This window comes from Carassius carassius, chromosome 25 (genome assembly GCF_963082965.1).
Source record: "Carassius carassius chromosome 25, fCarCar2.1, whole genome shotgun sequence".
NCBI classification, from domain to species: Eukaryota; Metazoa; Chordata; class Actinopteri; order Cypriniformes; family Cyprinidae; genus Carassius; species Carassius carassius.
In genome coordinates this window covers 9,524,876-9,548,170 of record NC_081779.1, presented here as the reverse complement: position 1 = coordinate 9,548,170, position 23,295 = coordinate 9,524,876, and the positions used below count along the sequence as shown (strand labels likewise).

The window sequence follows — 23,295 nt, the reverse complement described above, 5'->3', positions numbered from 1 at the left end:
AGGTAGAAACTGCACATCACAGAATGAAGAAAGATGAAGAAATGACTGACGGGACAGAAAAAAATACACAAGATACACACATATAAGGCAAACAACCCAACGAAAAGTGAAACATACTTGTTTGGGGGCTTCTGTAGAGGATGGACTCCAGGTCCCATGAGTCCACTGGACTCAAACATCACTGTGGGAGCAAGGCGGCCAGGTTAAACAGAGGAAATCAAATTTATCATGTAGCAAAAATTGGAACTTGTTCCCTTTTACTGTTACCCAGTAGGGGTAAATTCTAGCATCATCATTCTAGCAAAAATTCAACTTTGAAATCTACATAAAATCCAATTTTACTTTTGAATCACATGTTCCTGGTCTATTTATGAATGACCCATTGGTACACATCATTCCAAAGCAAAATAATATTGTCTTCAAAATATAATTATGCGCCAATAAAACAAGTTTCCTTTACAGCTGAAGTCCCCAAGCCCTATTAAATTTTCAACACTCCAACCACATGAAATAGAAACCAATCGACTGGACTAATAAAAAGAATGTTTCTGCTTTTCCTGGATATTTCAAAAGAAATATTGAGCATTATCCAAGCAGGAATCCATTTTAAAAGTGCTAAGGCACAAACCCAGAATCCACCCGCTCATCGAGCATTAGCTGTAAAGGCTTTGAATTAGCATCACCGGTTAGCGTGGCCACAGCAGACAGTGAACTGAAACTACCAATTTAAAGTGACATACAGAGTTAGTGTGCATGCTAATGGAGGCCGGGGGCCCCTGCCCGGCTTCATTTGGAAGCTCACACTGAAGAGAGCAATCACTGATGACGTTGATTGTAAATCTATGTGCGTAGAGAAAGAGAGCTCCATAAAATGTAGCATTTGGCCTCTGTCACTGGGGATCAGTCTGGTTAGCATGCACAACCTTCACACACTCTTAAAAAAATACTCAGTCCTAGTCATAATCTGAGCAACTAAGTGCACCCTTTTAAAAAGACTGAAGGAAATTCTGTTCATATGGACTACTGCGAATGGTACATGACCTTAAAAATCTGCTATGGTGCATGCTAATGATGTGCCCTTTGCCCCGAGCAACCAGGAGGAAACTGTAGTAAATACTCATAGCAAAGGTCATTTCATTTTTGTATTTTTTATTTAAAATACAATGGCGATGGATCATATCTAAATAATGCAAACACAAAATGGTGCACAACTTCATTACAGATTTATTATATCATATGAAAGTTTGCTGTTGAGCATGAATGATGGATATAATCTTATCTGTAATGAAATAAAGTCTCCGATTGAGTAGGTGTATATGTGTGTGTGTGGTTTGATGAGAAGACAAGGGCAAACTGTCACATTTTCTCAGCAAGCATTTGACACATATCATACTGGACTGGTGACTGCTCAGCTTATTAGCATGCACAATTACAGCTCCATAAGTGACATCTGATTAATAATGTATACAATTTTCACAGGTCAGAGTCACACGCAAATATGTTTGCGGTGAAAAAAAAAAAGAAAGAGTCTCGTCCAAGGACAGAGAGAGATCGCTCGTTATACATACACACACACTTGGACATAAAAGCATTCATACATGTACATTTAAATCGATACAGATATTTGACGCATATATTTAGGAATCATTTAGCAGCTTCTTCATTTTCCAGCAAGACTATACAAATTTTTGGTGTATTTGTAAATATTTCACGTTTTATAAATACATTTTCATATATTTTTAACTATTTTACTGCACAACACTAACATATTAAAGTATCTTTTAAGATTACATATATTTATAAGGATAAAATGATATAACATAAACATGACAAAAATATTAATATAATGTGATATTAAAAGCACTTAATTTGCACAATTCTTCAAATTCATGGATAAAGTATATTTTAATACCTTGTAATATTTTTTATAAAATTATATTTAATATATTTACCATCATATTTATAATGTGATAATAAAGAACAGGATAAATTATCTTATAGTATTTTAAAATTGTATTATATTTGCAATGATAAAATGTGATAAAAAATGTCACGAAACAAAATTTTTAATCTGAAAAAAAAAATACTAGAAATACTATATATTAAAAAGAAGTTAGTAGATTCAGTTAATTGTTGTCCAATGTTGGTGTGTGTTTGTTTTTAGTGTGTGTTTCTCACCTGTGTGTGATCTCATATGTGTGCGGTAATGGCTGGGCTGGTTGAAGCTCTTCCGGCACACTGGACACACATACTCCCCCTGCTGAGACCCTGACCTCGCCAACCCTACAGTTCACACACACAAATAGAGAAAGAGAAATCAAAATTAATAAGAAAAACATGTGCACGGAGCAGAAAGAGAGGTTAAGAGACAGAGGGAGAGAGGGACTAAGCGTCATTAGTATGTTTTATGTGTCATTATGGGAGGCTACCTTCAGGGCTTGGATGGGGAGCTGTCATGCCGCATCACGAGAGCACTTCCAAAAGCCTGACATGAACACGGGCCCATGTGACTGCATAAATTTCTGTGAATTAAAAGCCTTGCCCTGTGATGTGCCCCCATCTGCGCTACCATATCACATGTCAGGTGTGCTGCTTTCCCCTTCCTCCCTCTCTCCTTGTCTCCCTCCCTCTCACTGCTCTTTTCCTGCCCATCGCTCTAGCTATGTCATCCTTCGTCCATGTGAGGGGAATCGCTCCGACACTTGTGCATCGGTGAAAGACTCGCTGAAGTAACAGGAACGGATGTGGAACCTGAAGCAACTGGCATCTCGTTTCCCCTTAGGGTGCTATAAGAGCGCGAGTTGAAATGTTGTCCCACTGGCTCCTGTCCGTCACCTGGCACTGGTGGTCCTACCTGCTCCAACCCCTCAAGCCCCACTTTGTTGTAGCACTGAGCCGTGACTGAGAGTGTTGGTGGCAGTAGTAAGCAAGGCTACGTTTAGTAAACATGAGTTATTACCATACCGGAGCGACGCAACAGCAAAAGCAGCAGACAGTAAAAAAAAAAGGAAAGTCTAATATTGGAAAGGTCACTTTATTGTATGTGACTCAAAGGGCTAAAGAGAGTGCTGATGATATCAGGCCAGACAGTTGACAGAAATTTCCACTGTCTTTCCATAGAACTACACTCACTGATGCTGGCCAACTGGACCACCGCCTGGCAAAATGTCTTTAAATGAAGTGAAATGAAGAAAAAAAAAGCATCTGAAAATATTTTTCTAAGCAGCTGGTCGCTTAATTTGACTCCTCTTGCTCTTTCGTTCATTCACTCGTTGAGTGTGCTGATTTGCATATTTGTGGCATCAAGGCGCTGTATCCCCAAGGACAGCACCCAAGTGTGCTGTTACGAGCCTGATGTTTAAGCTTGGCGATGCCTCTCAGCAATAGCTGTCTGAAATGTTTTTACACATTTTCGTATGGTTACACGATGATTACTCAATAATTCCATCACCCTTTGCGTATTCGCATGCTGACACAATGGTATGTGGGTGTGTGAGGTGCTACATGCCATTTTAGCCCTCACTGTTCTCATTTCTGCTCAGGAGTAAATGTAGTTATTATGCCTTTGCTGAATAATTCAAGTACTTTGACCTCCTTTGTTATTGATGAAATTCTAACTACCAATAAATAGATAAATTCTGAAGGATTACATTTGTCAAAACAAATTAAAAATGAAACCCTACAAACTAAAATCAATTGATTTTAATACTACAAATGAATTTAGGTATGACAGCATTATGAAAAATGTCTCATTTTGTAATTGGCAAAAGGTCTCAATGAACAGTGTTATTAAATTATTAGTGTTATTAAAGATTAACTTTAGGTTGAGTGTTAGATGACAGCAAAGGTAATCTCTAATACCAATATATTATATCCCTAGACGCAGGCCTTCTAAACAATAAACATCTGATTCTGCAAACTTTGTCAACAGATAGTAATTGTGTATTACATTGTATTACAGTATGTATATATATTTTATCCATTATAGGACATCTTGTTTTTTTATATAAGGGTGTCTTTAATGTCAAATACTTTTTATTTAATAATAAGATAAATTATATAATACATTTAAAATAAAAATGTAATACATAAAAAAAATCAGCATCATATAATACTGGTTGTGATTATCAATGCAGAATTCTATAGACCCACTAACCTGCTTGCTCTGCCATGACGTTGTTTAAGCCCCAGTGGTGGTAAAGGGCAGCTAGATCGTGAGGACTGCAGTTCTTCAAGAAACTCAGGATGTCTGTCACAGGTTCTGGGCCATCAGTCGTCGACTGTCTCTTGGAATGGGCGTGAGAGAACGGGCCTCTCAGGCCAAGTCTGCTCCAGGGGTCATACCCAGCCATGGACGGTGTATCCTGAGCTTGAGAATCAGACCTGTCGGGGGTCTGAGGAGCATGGGCTTTGGAGCTCCTCTGATCTGAGAGTTTGTGTTTGCTAGAGAGCATAAAATGAAGTCCCTCTTGAGGTAGCAGACTACTCTCCATCACTCTGCTTCCTGTCTTTGGGTTTCCAGTCTTCTGAGGACTTGCCGTACGCCGCGAGGAACTGTTTTGATGGATGTCCGCTTTGTGTTTACTTCCTGCCAACTCATCTGTCCTGGACTTGATGGTCTTGTGTTTGGACGAGTGAGATGATGCCCCCGGTGCTGTGGCCGCTGGCCAGGTCTTGCTTTGCGAGGAGCTGGACTCTACACTACTTGTCAGAGGTTTTGATTTCTTCATCCCCCCAGGGCTGCAATCAGGTGGAAACGTTCGGGAAGTTCTCATCTGTGGCAGAGAGGGGCAGTCCTTACCCTCCAGAAACGGAGGTGCGCCGGTGCGCCTCTTGAAATCGAGAAGTGATTTGGGCCCCTTGAGGCCATTTCTCGGAGCCCACTTAGGCACCAACGTAGTGCTGTCAACTTTGTGTGCAATTCGTTGGTGTATCCAGAGAACTTCAGGATAGAGTGTTGCATAGGAACAGTAAGGACACTGGTGTCGAACCAAACTTTTCAATAATGTGGAAGAAACACCTTCTTTTTCATTATACACCTCCATGGAGAGATTAATCAGATTAGCATCCACTTTATCCAAGGTGCTACTGTCTTCCAACCCCTTGTTCTTTTCCTCCTCAGTCTTTGACGCAGCATTGCTCAGTGCTGCCCTCTCCAGGTGAGTTGAGCTGGAGTAGGGCCAATAGGGCTGCTGCAGCAGGGCATTTCTCAGCCTTGGGAAGCCCTTGTGGTTAGTTTGGTGGGCTTGGCTTTGGCTGAGTGAGCTGGTTAAGGCATCACTCCTCTGGTCCCAGTTCCTGATTGCCATATGATGTGTTTGGACATGGGCAGCGATGGCCGAGGGCTCCGAGGTGCAAAAGTCACAGTGCTCACAGGTGTATGGCTTTTTATCTGTTATGAAAGCAACATACAGGGATTTGTAACTACACAACAACAGCATTTTCTGAACAAAAGCCAACAATCAGTACAACACTGAATTTAGACACTGAAATTCAAAACAGTTTTGGAGTTCCACCACAAGATGGCACTACATGACTACTTAATTTTACTTCAGTACATGGACTAATACTGTACAAAAGTTTCACATTATTTTTATGACTGAAACCTGGTTTAAAATCAAGTGTACACCTACAAAAAAAAAAAAAAAACTAAAAATTCAGGATCAATAAGATTTTTTTAAATCTTTTAGATTTTTTTTCTAATAATGTCCTATTTCATTCAGCAAAGATGCGTTAAATTGTTCAAAAGAAGTATTAAAGTTAAAGATGTTAGAAAAGATTTCTATTTTAAATATATTATTAAAATATTTATTTTGTATATTATATTCATCAGAGAATCGTGACAAATTTGAGGTTTCCACTAAAACATTAAATTGCACAACATATCAACTTTTCAACACTTTTTCAACACACACACACATATATATATATATATATATATATATATATATATATATATTTAACACCAAATCGATAATATATAAACATGATGCAACATATATAATATGATGTTATTATAGCATATACAATATAATTGTCTAATATAATGGAGCATTTAATATGTGATATTAACTCTCTATAGCATTGTATAACATAAACATGTAAATGATAATCTGCACAGTTACACATGGCCAAAAACCTTAACAGTGGTAGCACAATCGCACACAGTTTGTTTAACAGTAGTGCAATGGAGCAACAGACTAATGGGCCTGGGAACTTTGCCTGGGACTACCTCTTCTCATCTGTCAGCAAGATGTTTGTTTACATTTAACATGTCTGCAATCTCTCAGTAGCTCTCTCTCTGTTTCCATTCTCTCTCTCAAGCCATCTGGATTGCATTTGGTGGCTTACACTAGCTGCTGTGCAGCCTTCATTCCAACCTCTCTGAGGTTATTTTTGAGCCAATTCAGAGAGGGGGGTCCTCTGAGATAAACTTAACACGAACATAATGGCCATGACTGTTTCAATACATTCCCTCTGCCTTTCAGTAGAAAAACAACAAGAGGAACTATCATATTTTAAGAATTATTTGGTCTTAAGAATCTTGTAAAGGAGATAAATAGCGTTGAAGAGAATTCTACAGACTTCACACCTACATGAAAATATCAGCAGTGAGTAGACATCTGTTTCAACTCTTTCAAACCTCTGTTATGGAACATTCCATCTGTGTCAATCCCTAAGAGGGCATCTTTTGTTTAAGGAAATTTTATTTTACTTAACTTTGTGGTTAAGTAAAACACAGCAAATTTATCAGATATATTATAAATCTTCTCTTATAGTAATTATAATAATATAATAATAATAAAAAAAAAAAAGGTTTCACTAAATAGGACAGGAACGATCAATTATCAAGATAGCTTCAGTGCTCTATGTGGGCATATTGGCTTTGTTGAGATACCTGTAATCTGCCATACTTTCCAGTGATTTTAACACTGGTTTTAACTGAAGATCTGCACTTAGATGGGGAAAGTGGAAAAAAAAAGACACAAATCTTTAAAGCTTGCCTTCCCGAGACAGGAAGTCCAGAAATAGCATCATGCAAAGAGGGCTGGGCTGGACAGCTCCAGCCACAAGCAAAAGATTTAACAATTCAGAGCCCGGTGTCGCACCTTGATAATAAAAATATGCTTCAAAGAGCTCACACAGGCTGTGATCTGAAAATGTTTTTTATGTGTTTTTTTTTTTTTTTTTTTTTTAATGGTATGAAAGAACAGAAAACAGATGTGAAAGTAAATAGGTGTGAACGCGATACTTAGGCTAAAATCTATTTCTAAAAATAACCTAAATCCATAACATTTAACTTTGAAGCAGAATAGTAAAACACTGATACTGCAAATGTAAATCATAAAGGTTCTATACTTAACGTGATTATTACTATTATTATTTTTTATGTATTATGTTAATTAATAAATTGGATGCAAATACCATGCCTTCATTAATTAAACAACCAAGTGAATAAATGTCTTTATAAGAGGCCTATTTGAAATCAAATAGTACTCAAGATTTAAGATATGCACAAACAGTACAATTCAATGAACACATTCAGATTTCCTGCAGAAATTGTCCACAAGGTGTCTCTGTCCTCCGTAACTTCAGCTTCAGAAACAGTATATCATGCTGTTAAGCCAGCCATTATAAAAAAAAAATTTCCTGGAGATCTGCCTTTAGTCTAACACACCTTCCAGTAATGATCAAGTGAACCCCAGAACCCCCTTTATTTGATAGATCAAGTGTGTTTGATTAGAACTCCATAGGATGCAGGATCTACAAGAGTAGGATTAATAAAAACAAAACAAAAAATATATAAAGGTTCATAAATGAAATTTCTCAAGTGACTACAGCAGATAAACCTGCTTTATAAATGTTACAGTAATCCCTCATTTAATCATCTTAGCATCATTTCTGATCAGGAACCAGTCACCTGTTGTGAAATTTACACATTCGTTGGAGCACTGTCACATAGCTAATTCAACAGGAGTAAAATTAATTCTGTAATCGAACTGTAATCGAACACATCTGAGTCAACTAATCAAAGTCAGTATGTTCACTTGTAAACGGTACTGTAGGCAGGTGTTGAATAGGAGTAGAAACTGAAATCCCTGCAGTAAAGTAGCTTTACAGTAGCAGTGCCAAGGACTCCTGGTGTATAATACACATAAACAGATTTGAATGAAATGACATTCCTTTCAGGGAATTTAAACAGTATCTGTTCAACATGAAATCAAAAACTATCACAGAGATTTAGTATCTGCCCACCATTGCATGAATAATACTGTCTGTTGTTTACAAACTGGTAGGCCTAAGGGAGGTTATGATATGCAAGCAAGTGGTTCTTGAAGTTTACAACAATTTTTTAAACTAAGAGCACATTCATGAGATTACACTAAACTTTGAGCTGGCTTTAAACGTCAACATAAGGAGGTTGCCCTTACCTGTGTCCCTGAAGAGTCCTGCTGATTCACCTGCTTTAGATGGGCTGGACGCTGCTTTACGGAACAGTCCATTTCCACCAATGGTTTCACCCAAACCACCATGTCTGATGAGCATGTGGATCACCATCTGTTGCTGTGTGCGGAAGCCCTTTCCGCACTCCAAGCACTCTGAGGTTTTCTGGGAATTCTTACGACTAGGGCGAGAAGTAGGCCGGTACTCAGTGTCACTCAGATTCTCTGGGCTTCGCTCACCTATCGAGACCTGGACATTCCTTTCTCCATTGCTGTGTTGATCTGTATTGGAGCCTTGGGTCCCAGCCCCTCTCCGTTTCTTGGTTGGGATACTCGCCATTGCATCAAGTGACTTCTTCCGCTTGTCCTGTCTCAGCAAGACATACTCGCCTTTTTCCCTGTCATATGCTACATCTGCATCGGCTAACCTCTCTTCCCAACCCAGGTTCTTCTCCGATACCTCCACTACTTTGCCTCTGGTGGCAAGTTGCCAAGCCTGGTAGCTACTAACTGGATCCAGCTCTGGGATTCTTTTCCCTAGAGTTCCCTCAGTGGGGTTCTCTTCATATCCTGCTGGTTTCAAGTTTAAGCATTCCAAGAAGCTTGTCTTTGTGACAGATGTGAAGTCTTTATCACTGCAGAAGGTATTGTTAGGAGGCCGCTCAACATTTCTGTGGACCTGCTCGTGCAACAGCAGGCCCTTGCTGTTGTGGAAGAAGTTACCACACTTGGCACAGAGTTCATAGAGACACACTTCGTTCACCAAGTTCGACTCATCCTGTGCCACCTCATTGACAGTAGCCGGAAGGTAAGAGTCACTCTTTGGTTTTACCTTGATGTTGTGGGTCTTCATGTGGCTACGAAGAAACCAGGGCTCACGAAAGCGGCGTCCACAGATCCGGCACCCATGATGCAGACTGTTTTGATGCTTTTTCATGTGAGCTTTCAGAAACCAGGCCTGGGTGAACACCTGGTCACATTGTTCACATGGGAACTCGCCTTTACCAAGTACACAGTCAGCATCCTCACTGATAGAGGCTTTGGTGGCAGATTCCTCCTCGATAGGATGTACTTTCTCAATGTGAGCCTGCAGTTGGTCCTCCTGCAAAGTCTCATAAGGGCACAGGTCACATCGAAAGACCTTGTGAAGCTCTTGCATATGCTGTTCAAGCTCTGCAAGACTGGACAGTCTCTTCCTGCACAGTGTGCATTGCACTGACTGTTTGCTATTCTCACCAGAGGTTCTTTCCTTCTTCCCGCCTTTCTTCCTTGTTTTGGTCGCATCCTCACCGCTCACAACCTTGTTGCAGGCCGAGGTACTCTCAGTCGGACTGGAGCAACCACCTTGATCTTCTGGCACCCCTCCTTCCTTTTCCCCTTCCCCTTCTTCATCCATGTCTTCCTCCTCACCACCGGTGCTCTGGCTGAGGCCATCCAGTTTGTGACTGCGAATGTGGGCCTTTAAGCTACCCTTCTGGGCTGAGCGGTGTTCACAGTGAGGACACTTGTATGGTTTCTCCCCAGTGTGCTTTCTCATGTGCTGGGACAAGGAGCTGAGGAAAGGGAAACTTCTTCCACAGAGTTCACAAGTGTGACCCCTACTCTTCTTGCCTTCCTGGTGACCTTTGGAGAAGGACTCCTCCTCTACAATGTCCGGCCGTTCCACCTCCATCCCAAGGCTTGAATATTCTAGTATGCTGCTATCTGTTGTCCAAATTATTAGAACCTATTAAGTATGTCTCGCCTGTAGTCATTCGGTCTGGGTAAAAGTTCTCTTCGTCAAACATGCCATTGTTGGTAATTCTGTCTTGACAGTGTTGCTTTTGTCTGGAATATGTCTGGAGTTATTTCTATTATGAATCATCTTACCAGCTGAGGGTTTGCTTCATTCTGGTCACCTGGGAGGAAATGGAGACAGAAGCAAAATTGAGAACAAGACTTGCAAATAAAGGTTACTCATTAATCCATTAGTCCATGCCAATAAACAAGCTGTTATTAGTAATAAAGCTCCACTTGAACTTATATGGAAGGCACTATGCATATTTGTTTTATGAAATTACTGTCTTAATGATTCTTATTATGAATCAAGTGCTGTTATGAATCAAGTGCTAAGTACAAAAGATGTTACGAAACTGAAGATACGAAACTGTTAAATGGAAAGAACTAAGGCCCATTGTTTGAGACAACCCCCAGCTAACAGAGTCATCATATATAATGTCATCTGACAGTCTTTTGTTCCGTCAAAACTATTCATTTAAGCCAGGATCCATACTTCATAGCTGAATACAGAGGATACAGTACATTGGGTTTTATGCTCTGCACCATTTACAAGTGAGTGGGAGAGGGACAATGAGATAGAGAGATATGAGAGAGAGACTGCTAATGTCCTCATTTGAGAGTCAGAGGAAAAGGCACATCTTTAAGTATTGCATAAACACACTAACTTATCCAACAAGCTTTCTGAATATTCTAACAAGAACTTAAACAAAGATGCAGTAAATACACTTCTCAAATTTCTAACAAGAAGGATATTAAATGTTGTAAATCCACAAAAACATACACACCCCAGTCCAGAATCAGGATTTCCTGCCATTCTGTTTTTTTTTTTTATCAAATGTAAACATGGCAAATCTTTCTGCATTCTTCAAAAATGGTTTTGCTGACTGAATGTTATTGTAGTACATAAGCTGTGTGTTGGCATATCTGTTAATCTAGTTTGTGAAATTTGTTAATTTAATTAAAATAAATGCATTCTACACTACAGTACAGACTAAGTCTGAGTAATGTAACAAGTCTTTAAATTTAAAGTCAATTACTGTTTACATTTAGCTAAAATACCTATAATAGGCAGTTTAATTTAAGGCCAAAATGTGTTCAAAGAGCTGGAAATGTTTAGTATTTTATTTATTTTTTACTTTAAGGTATGTGTGACAACTTGCCCCCATCCACCTTATATTTTAGCCCATTTGTGTGAACCTTTGCCTGAAGGACAACAGTAAGTCTCAGTTAGTCCCCTCTCATAGTCAGTATGAGCAGTGGCTGTCTGCTCTTAGGCCTAAATTCATTGTGTGTACAAGTGTGTGCGTGTGTCTGCTCAGGCGTAAAGAGACTATTCAGTGTAGGGGTGAGAGATGGGCCAGTTGGGATGAACCCTGAGGGCCAGTCCTCTCTCTCTCCCAACAATCAATAATCCATTATATACCAACTACATTTCACCACTGGCCCTGCATCCCCCTCACACAAACACACACATTCTAATGCACAAAATGCACTCCCCTCTCCACGGTTCATCTTTTACGGTAAGTTAACTTGCTGTGCCATAAAATGCCAGGTAAGAAATTTAAAGAGGTAATGTTTAGGAAATTGGAAGTTTTCCTAGAGGTTCGTTTAGTTTTCCCATCATCCATTTATCTCGACTTCTGTCCAATGTTTGCCTACTTATCTAGTTTATTTCCTTTGATTATTTGATTTTGTATGTTGGGTAGCGTGTAAACAGTGTAGCCTCTATGACAATGGAATGAATGAGGTGCTTAACCACATAAAAACGGAACTGAACATGCTGAGCTGGTAATGAATAGCATTTTGCTGTTTGGCAAACCAATGAGCTGAGCATTAAATCGCCGTAACTATGATACCAAGAGGTTTGGGAGATGTGTAAAGACACACACTACGAGAACACACACACACACACACACATATATACACACACGTCAGCAATGGGGTTATTATTGAAACATGGCTGTTCTCAGAGGGCTTACCTCAGCTCTGCTGACCTACTTATCCCCAGACAGTTCATCTCATCTTGTAGCTCCATCAATGTAGGATCAGTGCACTTTTCAAATTGAGCGGTGTGTGAGTGTGTGTGTATATGTGTGTCAGTATGCATGTGTGCACTCAAATCCTATACCAAATTGTGCATTTTGTCCAAATGCACAGAGGCACTAACCAAACCACTAACAGGCATCAATGCTGACAAGAGAAGATAGAAGAGCTCGGTTATTTTTTGTTCTCATTGTGATGTGACAGACATCAGATAAATCACTTGTTTTTCCTCAAGACTGCAACCAGTGAGATTATTATTGCAAAATTTGTCCTAAAACAAGCAAAATGTAACAAAACAAAACTTCGGTATGAATTAACATCCATTTTGAATTTCCACACAATGTGCAAATGGTATTTTGTTTTTATTCAAAATTACAATTACCAATGATGAAACTCACTTGTTATCCATCATTATTGTCTCTGCGGGCATCCTATCTTACTAACCATTTGGTGGATCTCAAATCCCCTTAAACTACAATTGCATTGTGCCTCCCACACCAGAACTGTCACAATAGCTCATGTCTATACCTCCGCTGAGCTATGGGGAGTCCAACGCGGCCATTGTTGGATGCAGGGGTCTATCCTACACTAGAGGCCTGCCTGAAGCATGTCTGGTTGGGGAAGACAAAGGGAAGTCCCTCCCGGTCCCATTTTGGAGTAGATCCTGCCTGGTACCCTCAACTGCTGATTACGACTTAAATAAAAGGGGGGCCCTGATGCAAGTTTACGACTGCAAGCACAATAGCAAGTGCTGAGGCTAACATTGTCATGTTAAATAACACAAAATATTCTGGTATTTTTCTGGTTTCAAAGATGCGATTCCCCCTGGTTTGAAACCAAGGAACGAGAGAAGCCAAGAAAAAACAGGCTTGGTTGGACATGCTACACAAAATGTCAAGTCTAGCAAAGTTAAAGTCTGTGTAATGAGGAATGTGAGTACAGATGTGGTCATATGATAAAAACTGAACAGAGAAGGGCACAAACGTTTCTATTCAGCTGAAATGTAAAGCTAAGTGATACAGCTTGCACAGGGTGAAGGGCTCCTTTGTTCTGCAATGTTTCTGAAATGAAGACACAATGAACACTACTTAGCTGTAGCCTGCCCATGTTACATAGGCATAAAACAAGATTTACAACTTGAGTTCTTCAAAAATACGCCTCCCCTATAGAGACTTCGTCCCTGTCCACTAGTAATGGTTGCTGACAGTGGTAATGTTTAGGCGTGTGTGATTCTAGTGGTTTTCACAGTTTTGATACAGCCACCGTTCATTTGAGATTCCTGAGGAACCTTCCTCTGACACATCTGCGGCTGTTACCCCTGCCTCAACTCTTAGCTGTTGTTCCTAATACACACTTGTCAATATATACACTGTACAAAGTGAGCAAAGTGAGCGTCCTGACTGCGGGTGTCGCTGTTGGACAGTGTTTTCTCTACTTCCTGTTGGCCTTCTGTAGCTAATCGTAGCTCCGTGTAGCTGTTTTTATTTTTTTTTCTCTAGAATCTTTATCTTACTATCACTCTCTGTTTTTTGAAGTGATAAAATCTAACTTAATTCACTCTATATTTCTGATATTATCGATCAACCGTTCACTTTTATTTTATATCCGTGAGTGCAGTACACCTGTAAAGCGTTAGCACTCGTTAGCTTGTCATTAGCATTTTCATTCGAACCTATCGCTGTTTTCTTTTCTTTTCTCCTCTCCTCTCTCTCGCTCCAGTTTTTCACAAGTTCATCAAACAACCGCAGTAAAAATATTTCATCAAGCACGGTGAGTTATGGCTTCTCCTGCTATTGTTATTTGCACCTCTTGCCACATGTACAGTTTATCTATCTCTGTCGCAGATGAGGGATTCACATGTGATAAATGCAGGGAAATAGTTAGGCTGACAGAGAAGATTTCAGAATTAGAGACACGCATCCAAACTTTAATTGAGGACAGTAAGAATGTTAGGGCTCTAGATACGGCTTTGGATGCGTCTAGCTCAGGGATTCCTGTACATTGTTCGGTTCCGGCAACAGAGCCCCTGCAGCAGGGCAACTGGGTGACAGTGAGGCAGCATAGTCGTGGTTCAAAACACCACTCTTCTGTTCCGATCAAAACATTAAACAGGTTCTCCCCACTCAGTGATGCACCCACTGAGAAACCTGATGAAAGTGCTCTAGTTATTGTTGATTCTATTGTACGGAACATGAATATAGAGACACCAGCCACCATAGTCAAATGTTTACCGGGAGCCAGAGCACCTGACATCTTGGCAAATTTAAAAGTGCTGGCTAATGTTAAACGTAAATACAGTAAGATTGTTATTCATGCCGGCGCTAATGATGTTCGACTTCGCCAGTCGGAGATCACTAAAAATAACATTAAAGAGGTGTGTGAACTTGCAAGCATGATGTCAGACACTGTAATATGATCTGGTCCCCTCCCTGCTTACCGTGGTGATGAGATGCATAGCAGATTGTCATCACTCAATGGCTGGATGTCTAAGTGGTGCCCACAGAATAACATAGGTTTCATAGACAATTGGACGAGCTTTTGGGGCAGACCTGACCTGTTGAAAAGAGATGGTCTTCATCCCTCCTTGGGTGGCGCCATTCTTCTCTCTAGAAATATGGCAAATAGTCTTAGTGTTTATACTTGACTAACTGGGGCCCAGGTCAGGAAGCAGACAGACTGGCTAAACCGACCGTCTGCTAGCTGCCTCACGTCACAGAGGTCAGCTAATTCTCAGCACATAGAGACTCTTTCACCTAGATATCACACTATAGAGACTGTGTCTGTTCCCCGAACTAGAAAATACAAAAAATGTCCAAACCAAGTTAAGATTAACAATTTAATTGAGGTTCAACAAATAAAAAACAGATGCAATATGGATAAACAAATGATAAAGCTTGGCTTATTGAATATCAGATCCCTTTCTACGAAAACACTTTTTGTAAATAATATGATCACTGATCATAATATGGATGTGCTCTGTTTGACAGAAACCTGGCTAAAACCTGATGATTACATTATTTTAAATGAGTCCACCCCCCAGGATTACTGTTATAAAAATGAGCCGCGTCTAAAAGGCAAAGGGGGAGGTGTTGCTTCAATTAATAACAACGTTTTCAGGATATCTCAGAGGGCAGGGTTCAAGTATAACTCGTTTGAAGTAATGGTGCTTCATATAACATTATCCAGAGAAACAAATGTTAATGATAAATCCCCTGTTATGTTTGTACTGGCTACTGTATACAGGCCACCAGGGCACCATACAGACTTTATTAAAGAGTTTGGTGATTTTACATCCGAGTTAGTTCTGGCTGAAGTTTTAATAGTTGGTGATTTTAATATCCATGTTGATAATGAAAAAGATGCATTGGGATCAGCATTTATAGACATTCTGAACTCTATTGGGGTTAGACAACACGTTTCAGGACCTACTCATTGTCGAAATCATACTCTAGATTTAATACTGTCATATGGAATTGATGTTGATAGTGTTGAAATTATGCATGATGATATCTCAGATCATTATTTAGTTTTGTGCAAACTTCATATAGCCAAAATTGTAAATTCTACTTCTTGTTACAAGTATGGAAGAACCATCACTTCTACCACAAAAGACTGCTTTTTAAATTATCTTCCTGATGTATCCAAATTCCTTTAGCATATCCAAAACCTCAGAACAACTTGATGATGTAACAGAAACTATGGGTTCTTTCTTTTCAAGCACTTTAAATACAGTTGCTCCTCTACGCTTAAGGAAGGTTAAGGAAAACAGTTTGACACCATGGTATAATGAGCATACTTGCACCCTAAAGAGAGCAGCCCAAAAAATGGAGCACAGCTGGAGGAAAACAAAACTAGAAGTATTTCGTATTGCTTGGCGGGAAAGTAACCTATCCTACAGAAAAGCATTAAAAACTGCTAGATCCGATTACTTTTCTTCTCTTTTAGAAGAAAACAAACATAACCCCAGGTATTTATTCAATACAGTGGCTAAATTAACGAAAAATAAAGCCTCAACAAGTGTTGACATTTCCCAACACCACAGCAGTAATGACTTTATGAACTACTTTACTTCTAAAATCGATACTATTAGAGATAAAATTGCAACCATTCAGCCATCAGCTACAGTATCGCATCAGACAGTGCACTATAGACCCCCTGAGGAACAGTTCCACTCATTCTCTACTATAGGAGAGGAAGAATTGTATAAACTTGTTAAATCATCTAAACCAACAACATGTATGTTAGACCCTATACCATCTAAGCTCCTAAAAGAGGTGCTTCCTGAAGTCATAGATCCTCTTCTGACTATTATTAATTCCTCATTGTCATTAGCATATGTCCCCAAAACCTTCAAACTGGCTGTTATTAAGCCTCTCATCAAAAAACCACAACTTGACCCCAAAGAACTAGTTAATTATAGACCAATCTCGAATCTCCCTTTTCTGTCCAAGATAATAGAAAAGGTGGTATCCTCACAATTATATTCCTTCTTAGAGAAAAATGGTATATGTGAGGATTTCCAATCAGGATTTAGACCGTATCATAGTACTGAGACTGCTCTCCTTAGAGTTACAAATGATCTACTCTTATCATCTGATCATGGGTGTATTTCTCTATTAGTTTTATTGGATCTTAGTGCTGCGTTTGACACAATTGACCACAACATTCTTTTGCATAGACTTGAACAAATTGTTGGCATTAATGGAAGTGCAATAGCATGGTTTAAATCGTACTTATATGACCGCCATCAGTTCCTAGCAGTGAATGAAGATGTATCATATCGATCACAAGTGCAGTATGGAGTACCTCAAGGCTCAGTACTAGGGCCGCTACTCTTCACGCTTTATATGTTACCCTTGGGAGATATCATCAGGAAACATGGTGTTAGATTTCACTGTTATGCTGATTATACTCAGCTCTATATTTCTTCACGGCCCGGTGAAACACACCAATTTGAAAAACGAATGGAATGCATAGTCGATATAAAAAACTGGATGACGAGTAATTTCTTACTGCTAAATTCTGAAAAAACAGAGGTGTTAATTATAGGACCTAAAAACTCTGCTTGTAATAACCTAGAACACTGTCTTAGATTTGATGGTTGCTCTGTCAATTCTTCGTTGTCAGTTAGGAACCTAGATGTGCTATTTGATCGCAATCTTTCCTTAGAAAGCCACGTATCTAGCATTTGTAAAACTGCATTTTTCCATCTCAAAAATATATCTAAATTACGGCCTATGCTCTCAATGTCAAATGCAGAAATGTTAATCCATGCATTTATGACCTCAAGGTTAGATTATTTTAATGCTTCATTGGGTGGTTGTTCTGCACGCTTATTAAACAAACTACAGCTAGTCCAAAATGCAGCAGCAATAGTTCTTACTAGAACCAGAAAGTATGACCATATTAGCCCGGTCCTGTCAACACTGCACTGGCTCCCTATCAAACATCATATAGATTTTAAAATATTGCTTATTACTTATAAAGCCCTGAATGGTTTAGCACCTCAGTATTTGAATGAGCACCTTTTACATTATAATCCTCTACGTCCGCTACTTTCTCAAAACTCAGGCAATTTGATAATACCTAGAATATCAAAATCAACTGCGGGCGGCAGATCCTTTTCCTATTTGGCGCCTAAACTCTGGAATAACCTACCTAACATTGTTCGGGAGGCAGACACACTCTTGCAGTTTAAATCTTGATTAAAGACCCATCTCTTTAACCTGGCTTACACATAACATACTAATATGCTTTTAATATCCAAATCCGTTAAAGGATTTTTAGGCTGCATTAATTAGGTAAACCGGAACCGGGAACACTTCACATAACACCCTATGTACTTGCTACATCATTAGAAGAATGGCATCTATGCTAATATTTGTCTGTTTCTCTCTTATTCCGAGGTCACCGTAGCCACCAGATCCAGTCTGTATCCAGATCAGAGGGTCACTGCAGTCACCCGGATCCAGTACATATCCAGACCAGATGGTGGATCAGCACCTAGAAAGGACCTCTACTGCCCTGAAAGACAGCGGAGACCAGGACAACTAGAGCCCCAGATACAGGTCCCCTGTAAAGACCTTGTCTCAGAGGACCACCAGGACAAGACCACAGGAAACAGATGATTCTTCTGCACAATCTGACTTTGCTGCAGCCTGGAATTGAACTACTGGTTTCGTCTGGTCAGAGGAGAACTGGCCCCCCAACTGAGCCTGGTTTTTCCCAAGGTTTTTTTCTCCATTCTGTCACCGATGGAGTTTCAGTTCCTTGACGCTGTCGCCTCTGGCTTGCTTAGTTGGGGTCACTTCATCTACAGCGATATCGTTGACTTGCAAATAAATGCACAGACACTATTTAACTGAACAGAGATGACATAACTGAATTCAATGATGAACTGCCCTAAATTATCATTTTGCATTATTGACACACTGTTTTCCTACTGAATGTTGTTCAGTTGCTTTGACGCAATGTATTTTGTTTAAAGCGCTATATAAATAAAGGTGACTTGACTTGACTTGACCTTATGAATAGTGATTAGTGATTGAGTCCTCTTAATGGAACAGTTCACTCAAAAATTATGTCAGCATTTAGTCACCCTCACTTACTTTCCAACATTTCAAAGCCTTATGCTTTTATTTTCTCAGTGAAGTATAAAAGTAGATTTAAAGAATTTATAGTGATCAGTTATTCCTGTTATGGCAAGGCTGAATTTTCAGCATCATTACTCCAGTCTTTAGTGTCACATGATCCTTCAGAAATCCTTATGAAATATGCTGATTTGGTGTAAAGAAACATTTCTTATTATTGTGAATGTTGAAAACATTTGTGTGGTTTAATATTTTGGTTGAAACCATGATGCATTTTGCATGATGCAGGATACTTTAATAAACAGAAAGTTCAAAAGAACAACATTTACTTATAATAGATATATTTTGTGAAATCACAAATGACTGTACTCTGTCTTTTGATCATGTAGTGCATCCTAAAAGCATTCAAATAAAAGTATTAATATCTTTCAAAAAAAATAAATGCTGACCCCAAAAGTGTTTTACTTTCCTCTTTTCTTTACTTCAAACAAAGAAAATTAATTTTGAGAATTTGAGAATATACACATTAAGAATATTCTGTAAGCTACCTCGAGCTACTTTACAGTATATGTTGGAACATATATGCTAAGCAAAAACTTTTGTCCATCCTTAGTATTGTACTTTTTCTGTGACTTACTACTGCTGAAGTAATTAAATTATAATTAAATGATCAATGATTGATAAGCAGCCATATGTTTGAGGATATTCTTCACAAAAATGAAATAACATCTTCAGGAGTGCATTTAAGCGCAGGATCCACTGTTTACATGCCACCGACACGCAAGCAACAACACATGTGCTGGTAAAAACATGCACAAGCACAAAAACACACACAAAGACAGCCAGCTTTCAGTGGAAAGAAACAGCAGCACGTACACAGGCCTGTATCTGAGAGACACAGCCCTGAGCGAGAGCTCCATTCTTTCCCCTCCTCTCTTTTCTCTGGCTGATGAATGGCTATGGCGAATCAACTTTCTGCTCGCTCATTCAACCTGACGGCTAGTCCAGCTCAGCACAAACGCTCCATGCTCTGGACACTACTCCTCTGCTCTGAGCCAGTGTGTGTGTGGGAGAGAATGAGAAAAAGTGTGTATATCCTCATGTGAAAGACAGAGCTAAGCAAGTTCATGACACATATGGTTTTTCTAACACGGCCTGGCCTGAACCATAGACCTTGAGCCAAAATCCTATGTGGGAATTTGTGTGTGCTAGTATGTGTGTGCACTGTGCACATATGTTAATTGCATTCGTGCCAAACAAACATGTTGCATGTCAGTGTGTGTGTTTGATAAATCCTAAAATATCTCGAGATGCTGAGCAAGAGAGGGGCTGTAGGTTTTGAAACAAACTGGCCCTACGGATGGCGATCTTAAACCACGAAGCAACAGTGCAGCTTAATGTGTGTGTTATTGATGTGTGACGCTCATCTCCTGATAAGATTACTCTGCTGAAATGACTTCTTCACAAAGCAGTAGTTCTTCCAAGCTCAGTCAGAATTCATAGCTCATAATTGTATAATGGAATGATAATGGCCTCAGATTGGTTGGAGATGAGTATTATCAAGTAGAGATTACAGATGTGCGAGGGCTCCACAACCTCCCATCCCCATCACTAAAGAACACCACTCCCTAAAGCCACGCTTACACAAGCAATAAAGCGAGGGATTATTTTCCTGCTTGTGTGCTTGATGTCTGAGCAAAGAATCTGGAAATCTTGAATGATGATATCTTTGGAAAGGGTTTAGGTTTTGATAAAAAGATGTAAGACTTTCTGATAAGTAACTCCAGCAACTTCAAACTTGTGATTAAACCGTGTAATGGTGCAGAGCGTTTGTTCAACAGAAATTTGTAGAAATTACAGCTCTTTTTAATCTACATTAATGTTTGTCATAAAAAGAAAAACTAAAAATACTTTAAAAAATATATACTTATATTTATATGGACAACAAAATTGCTTTACAAATTAAGAAAATGTGTCTTTAGAAAAATAATTTTCTATTATGCCGTTTCATTGGCAGGTTTTCTCACTTGTTTCACAGTTACAGTTAAGCTTAAACCTCAGATTTAGTTAAGTCGAAAATCTGTGAATGAATTAAAATATCTTGTCAAAACAATTCATACATACATGTACATAAATCAGAATTTCTTTAGGATCCCCTGATCATTAATTTACTTAAAAGAAAAATTCTAAATAAAAATGACAAAAATGTAAAAAAAAAAAATTAATGTAGCCTATGACTTACTTTCTTATACGTGCATAATGAATAGTCATTATGCAATTTTGCTATTCATCTATATTTACCCTTTTTTAACTTATAACTTTAAGCTATTTTAAAGTCAAGTCAAGTCACCTTTATTTATATAGCGCTTTAAACAAAATACATTGTGTCAAAGCAACTGAACAACATTCATTAGAAAACAGTGTGTCAATAATGCAAAATGATAGTTAAAGGCAGTTCATCATTGAATTCAGATTCATTAAATTTAAACAAAGACGATTGTATTATAAATTCCAGCAGATCCGTCAAAGGGGTTAATTACAATATAAATGTTTTGGGATAAAGGGAAAATGTTTCTACAGGTGTTCACAGGGTGGGATTATATGTGTTTTGTTTTTTGGTGGAAGTCAAAGCATGCAAGTGTGCATGTACTTGTGTGTCTGTCTGTCTGTGTGTGTGTGTGTGTGTGTGTGTGTGTGTGTGTGTGTGTGTGTGTGTGTGTGTGTGTGTGTGTGTGTGTGTGTGTGTGTGTGTGTGTGTGTGTGTGTGTGTGTGTGTGTGTGTGTGATATGAGAGAGGGACACTATCAGTAATGTTTATGTAATATCTGCCTGAGCCTCTGCAGCACTCGTGATGGCAGGATGACATAACACCTATGCGGACACACAGCTCATCCAAGAAACACACACATATACACTCAGACAGACAAAGAAGATTCCTCTGGTCTATTTAATTTAAATGCAATCTATCATGATTTGATAGTTTAAAAATAGCAATCAAATTCACAGGAAAACAAAATCACACGTTGATTTGATTTAAAAAAAAAGACATATTTAGTATTTTCATCTAAATATGAAAAATCTGTCAGCATGTAATTTAAAACGATACACACATTTTTTTTTTTAAAAAGAATACTGTCCATTCTTTTTTAAAAGAATGAAAGCGAATGATGACTCTAACTGGGGGCTTCAAGCTCCAAAGTGGCAAAGATACACCACCAATTATGTCTATATGACTTATGAACTATAATCTACATCTTTTGAAGTCATACAGTAGCTTTATGGAAGTAACCATCTGAAATTTAAAAGAATCATGTCTGATTTGAGAACAAATCATTCTTTTGAATCAGGATAAATGAACCAGTTGATCCAGTCCAAACTCTTCTTAATGTGGGTGGTGTTGGCGCAGTGGATAAGACACATGTCTTTGGTGTGAGAGACCCGGGTTCGAATCCACTGTGAGACACCAATGTGTCCCTGAGCAAGACACTTAACCCCTAGTCGCTCCAGAGGTGTGTGACCTCTGACATATATAGCAATTGTAGGTCGCTTTGTATAAAAGCGTCAGCTAAATGAATAAATGTTAATGATTTGTTCATGAAGCAAACTAATCTGGTTGAGTTCAAATCACTGACAAAACTATTATATAGCTTTACAAGGTTTGGAATATAGTGCTTAATTCACATACCCTTGAGATACTATTATTGATTTTAATTAGTTTTTCTTTTTAAATGTTCTTTTTCGATGTAGGTTTTGTTAATGATTTCAGTTTTATAGTATTTATTCATTTTTATGTCAGTTTTAGTTGTATTTATTTTAGTACATCAAGTTAAACTAAATGAAAATGAGAAATGCTGAAATAAAATTTTATTTCAGTTAATGCGTATTTTATGTCAAGTAATAAAAAGTATTTTTTTATGGGTTTAGCTTTAATGAACTAAAGCCTTTACGCAATGTGTGTTACTGAAGATGGGTGTCTGTAGAATTGATGTTGTGACAGTAAGTGGCTTGCAGATACACTTGTGTGGTTAACGTGGTCTAGTGCTGAACTATAATCTGAAGGCATTAACTTGCTCTCTAAAAAAAGCTCTCTGAACAGGGATTAGATTATCATGGTAAGGCCAGCTCAGACTCTCTCTCCCGCTCTCTTTTTTTGTCTCTCATTCCACCTCTTTTTTGCACACACTTTCTCAACAAACGAAGGTAAAAGAATAAATATGTCACAAAAACTAGAAAGGCTGCTAATGTGAGTCATTCTTTGAGTTCAATCCAAAACTTTGTAACTTTGTATCTGTGCTGCCTGCCGTCATTAAGAGACATCAGGTAGAAGTGGTCAAGGTCTACAAATATTTGTGATAAATTTCAGTTTGAGGCAAACACTGATATGATTAGAGGGAAAGTTCCTCAACGTATGTATTTTCTGAGGAAACTTTTATTAAGAT

At 38.7% G+C, this 23,295-nt stretch overlaps 1 protein-coding gene across 2 annotated transcripts in view; it reads right to left on the bottom strand.

The window, feature by feature from the left end:
- Window positions 1-23,295, bottom strand: part of LOC132104122 (zinc finger protein 516-like) — a 38,939-nt gene that overhangs the window by 3,063 nt on the left and 12,581 nt on the right. Inside the window, exons 2-5 of one of the 2 annotated variants that reach the window (XM_059509354.1) lie at window positions 8,433-10,342; window positions 4,157-5,392; window positions 2,179-2,283; window positions 118-181 (exon numbers count right to left, since the gene is read on the bottom strand). In XM_059509354.1, coding sequence (XP_059365337.1) covers window positions 118-181; window positions 2,179-2,283; window positions 4,157-5,392; window positions 8,433-10,116 — 3,089 coding nt within the window. In that variant the 5' untranslated portion in view covers window positions 10,117-10,342. The remainder of the gene's footprint in view (window positions 1-117; window positions 182-2,178; window positions 2,284-4,156; window positions 5,393-8,432; window positions 10,343-23,295) is intronic. The other variant, XM_059509353.1, reaches the window with a different exon arrangement.